The sequence below is a fragment of the Chaetura pelagica genome, unplaced genomic scaffold (assembly GCF_000747805.2).
Source record: "Chaetura pelagica isolate M959 unplaced genomic scaffold, ChaPel_1.0 scaffold294, whole genome shotgun sequence".
NCBI classification, from domain to species: Eukaryota; Metazoa; Chordata; class Aves; order Apodiformes; family Apodidae; genus Chaetura; species Chaetura pelagica.
Genome location: NW_009953068.1, coordinates 740486 through 745299, shown reverse-complemented (window position 1 = coordinate 745299; position 4814 = coordinate 740486). Strand labels below are relative to the sequence as shown.

Here is a 4814-nt window from a genome sequence, read left to right as displayed (position 1 = left end):
TTTTTTTTTTTTTTTTTTTTTTCCAGTTCTCTAAGAAAATACTATGAGGTGAAGACATATGCATAGTTACATTTTGAAACTGACTTCTGGAAAGTGTTTTCAGGATATTTGGAAAAATGCCTGTTTTTAAAGACAGAACTGAAGTTTTGTACAGAAACTGGGTTTCCCACATACACTGTATTATGTTACAAGTGCTACAGGTGAATTTGAGTATGATGCTTTTGAAAAAGTGCTTATAAGATCAAAGAGAAATATGTAAGAGTTGCCATTCAAAACATGCCCACCGATAGTCTTCTACTTCTATAAATTCAGAGGGAGATACAAGGCTGAGTAGGAAATCACAATAAGGAATACAACTGAACAACGATTATATTGATCAAATTACTTAAATTATCAGAAACCAACAACTTATCTTTAAGATCTGTAGTCATAAAAGTATATATATTATTCCATGACTGTTTAATTGACTTAACAAGCTCTGAAACTTGCAAAAAATTGAGCCTACATTGTTCACTTTACTGTCCATGAACATTCAGGAAATTTCAGCTCTTTCAGATGTCACAATGTCAGATTTGTGGGCAGCAATTGAGGAACATGCAGTATTAGTCTCTGACAGTTACTGTGCCTATATAAAAGCACACAGTACCAAATACAACAACAACAGCAATATTTAGAGGACAAGGAATGGCCTGGAGTCCAAGATTCAGTTTCAAAGTCTAGGAAAGCTATATGAAAAAACAAGAAATCAGATCTGTGTTAGGTACAAAATTAAAGCTAAGTCTGGAATTAATGTATTTGAAATTGTGTTCAAGATTGAAATGTAAATATTCTTATAATTTTATAGTTTTGAGGATTTTGATGACAGAAAACATCCCCAATGTATTTCTTCCACCTGAATGTGAGATAGAGCCTCTAACTGCATTGTCAAAAGTTTCAGCATAGTACTGTTGTATTTTTAATGTTTGTCCAAAATCTAGAAAAGCTGAGAAACAAAAACCATACAATTCTAATTGTATCTCCAGTCAAATCACTGCTGCAGGAGTAACTTTATCTTTCTTTTTAGAAACTGTGCCTTACTCAAGCCAGGATGCAATTTACACTACAAAACTTGCCTTGGTAATTTTCTCCTTTTCTTTTCTGCCTGTTGTGAATATACAGTGCTTGGAGGATGCAAGCCCTGCGCATGAACAGCAGGCCACCTCTTATTTGTGTGAGGAGAACCATAATTTTAAGGAACTTGGTGGATTCTTGAAAAGACAGAATGGAAACAGAATCTCATTTCCTCTTTCTTTGACACGGTTTTGGTTATTTAATAATTCTAAGGGAGAGGTAACACTGGAGAAATGTATTATATGGGAGACACTCAACACTGGCCTCTCTTCTGTGTCTCAGAGACTCTGAAGTAAGTGTGATGGCTAATTAACAGCCAGACTTGTGGATATGACTATGTGGCTGAGATGCGTAGGGGTAATGACGTAAGTTTGGAAACCTCACTTTCTAAGGCAAATAAAGAACATTGCATAGCTTGCAGACACTATTATTACTAATTAACAGCAGTAATGCTAAAAATTACATTGAGCTCTATTAATGTCACCCAAAGATTTTCCAAGTCTATAAATTAATATGATACAAAATTATTACTCCATCAGTATTTTAAGAGGAATTATTTCCTGTTTTGACCTAGACTTGGTAATTTAATTACAGTTACACCAGAATAAAACTAAAAATATCATATTGTTGGCTACATGGTAATACCTTCCAAACTCAAAAACTGATTACTGAAATGTTTTTATCCTTCACAATGATGTACAGCATTAGTATTAGCAGAAAAGAGTAACTCCCATGACAATTTTACAGTTATCAAGAATATATTTGTTTCTAGAATTGTAGACCATTTTGAGATGTTTAATATTATCCAAGCAATAACATACAGAAGCAGCTCCTTTTAGAATACACTGTCTTTATGAAGTAAGGTCACTAAACAATATGCTATATTATCTAAAGCAGTAAAGAAGTGCATTGATACAAACGACAATGCTAGATGTTTTAATAACATCAATGGTTTTATCAGAGTGATTTATGAATTTGAAAGGGTATAATTTTATATTATATTCCCTTGTTTATAAAAGGGAAAATGTATGTGGCAATTATGCAACCTGAGCCAGAAACCATGTGTAATGCACTGTGCCCTCAAATAAAACCAACTGGTTACATATGTTAGGTACTACCTTACCAGCCCTTTCTGTAAAGTGGATACAGGTACAATTCATGGCAGTTTAATCCAGCCTTTTCATTTTGGCAAAGAAAACCCACAACAACCCATGCCAACTACCAGTTTAATTTGGATTTATATTTATGAGGGAAGAAGATGCTGACTACCTGTAAAAAGGCCATTAAAAATCTGTGGGCTATACCTTTTTTTGAAGGGTTTGGAATGTGACAAATGCTAAAAGTGGAAGGCTCTTTTCAGAGTTGTAAAGGCTAATAATCCCATTAGTCTGCATTCCCGGAAGTCGTGTTCCATTTCTCATCCTGGTATAGCTCCTTTGATAGGATTTAAATTCATACATTGAAAGAGAGTGATAAATGTCTTACTGGGAAGTCACTCTGTGAGTCTGTGACTGGGAAGACCAATCTAGCTGTCCCCAAGTGGTGAGCCAAGGTACTGCTCAGGGAGAGCTGCTTTCCTGGTCCATCTACGCAGTTCTGCCTAGAGACGACGATGCTTCCTTGGGAGGTCAGTGGTTACATCCCTATCAGTGCCTCTAGTGTCTCTATACAGGTCTCTTCTCTGCATATTTGCCTAATCTTTTTATTTGCTAAACATCCTGGTGCTACCTGCATTGACAACCTCCTGTACCAACAAATTCCGCAAGTTCATTACCTGTGGTGTAAAAATGTGCTTTTATGTGTTTTAAGAAAACACCATGGAAGAAAGATCTTCTCACTTAGGATGAAAGTCCTTTTGTTTTGCAGTTTAATGGTAGACATTTATATTGATATTGACTGACTCACCAAATACAATAATCTGTATGAAATTAAATTGTCTAGCTCTTATTTAGATGCAACTGCTTTTTTTCTGAACCTCTCCATAAATAACTTGCATATCTGCATATGCAGTTTAGCATAGAATATAAATCCAGTTAAATGCAAAAAAAAAAAAAAAAAAAAGAAAAACATTCTCAGAGATTTGTAAATGCACTTAGTGCTTGAACAGGCCTTTCAGGGATACAGTACCTCTTTTCTGAGCACAATCACCTTGGGTTTCATCAGGGTATTCTTTTTTTTCCTTAAAACATCAAAACACTTTGTATTTTGTGTGTGTCAGCCGTTTTAAATGAATAAATCTATTAAACACATAATTACACGTAGTGAGGAATGGACCAGAATGAGCATTTTGGAACTGGTTTAAAAAAATAAAGAGAGAAAAAAGGAGGTTTTTTCCTTAAAACATCAAAACACTTTGTATTTTGTGTGTGTCAGCCGTTTTAAATGAATAAATCTATTAAACACATAATTACACGTAGTGAGGAATGGACCAGAATGAGCATTTTGGAACTGGTTTAAAAAAATAAAGAGAGAAAAAAGGAGGTATGTGAGCACCCCGGGTACTGTGGGTGCCACTAACCTAACCAAGGTAGAACTGATAGTAAAGAGGGGAAAAAAAACAACAAACAGCCTGGAAATGTGAGAGCCAGGGGGTTCCTGGCAGGGCTGGGGGGCTGGAGAGGGGCTGGGGGGGTCCAGCTCCCAAATGAGTGGGAATAGGAGCCAGTGGCCCATGCAGGGGGCTGGGTGAGAGGAGGAGGATGAGGAGGGAGAAGGAGACTCTGTAGCAGCCAACACGGAGATGTACAGCCTAGTAACTAAAGAGAGAAAATCAAAATTAAAAAAAACCAAACGAAACAAAACAAAAAAAATAATAATCAATCTGTTCAAGTTTTCAAGTGTTTTAAATAGCCTCCAGACTGTCCCCAATTATTAGCTTTAATCAAAGCAGTGCAAGTTACGGACTTCAGCTACAGGTCAGGCACAAGGTCCCTGCGCCCGCCCCGGCCCCGCGGAGCCTCCTCGCCCTGGATAGCAGCAACTCGTAGCGATTCCCTGTTCACATTCGTGGAGATAAAAATGATTTCTGAGCTATATAGACAAGCAGTCCCTTCGTCCTCAGCTTCTGAGTGTATCCAGTCTGGGGATCCTGGGGTAATGCCAGTTGTCCCGGGAGCTGCCCCCCCGTGTTCCCCCCCTCCCCAGCCCCTCGCTGCCACGGTCCGGTACCCGCGCGGTCCTCGCCTCGGGAAAAGCAGCATCGGTTCCTTATCTGTAGACGGGCAGGCGGATGTGGGCGTGCTGGTGGTCCAAGAGCCTTGGCACAGAGACGGTCTCGTAGCCCTTGCCCAGCATCTGCTCCTTGATGCAGGGCGGGTGGATGTCGTTGATGAGATACTCCAGGGACTGGAGGCTGCTGCTGAGGATGGAGGTATTGCAGAGGGTCTTGCTGGGCAGCCCCTCGGCCGGGGGCACCCCCAGCTCACGGGCACCGGCCCCCAGCTCCGGTGGGTTGTAACAGTCGCTGTTGGGGGTCACCAAGATGCTGTTCCAAGGCGGGGCGAAGTACTGCCCCACCGAGAAGTTGCCGTGCATGCAGTTCAAGGGGGAGGAGCTCACCTTCTCGGCCGCCCCGGCCAGCCCGTAGGGACGCGAGGCGCCCGCGCAGGTCTCGGGGGACTTGCTGAGGGCCCCCCCGCCGCCGCTGCCCCCGCTGTACATTCGCAGGTGCTGCTGCTGCTGCTTCTTCCGCCCCCACACCGTGT

At 40.8% G+C, this 4814-nt stretch overlaps 1 protein-coding gene across 1 annotated transcript in view; it reads right to left on the bottom strand.

The window, feature by feature from the left end:
- Positions 1-4317: 4317 nt before the first annotated feature.
- The window catches only part of FAM222A (family with sequence similarity 222, member A), a 12890-nt gene continuing 12393 nt past the window's right edge, over positions 4318-4814 (bottom strand). The window contains exon 3 of the mRNA XM_009996849.1: positions 4318-4794. Coding sequence (XP_009995151.1) covers positions 4318-4794 — 477 coding nt within the window. The remainder of the gene's footprint in view (positions 4795-4814) is intronic.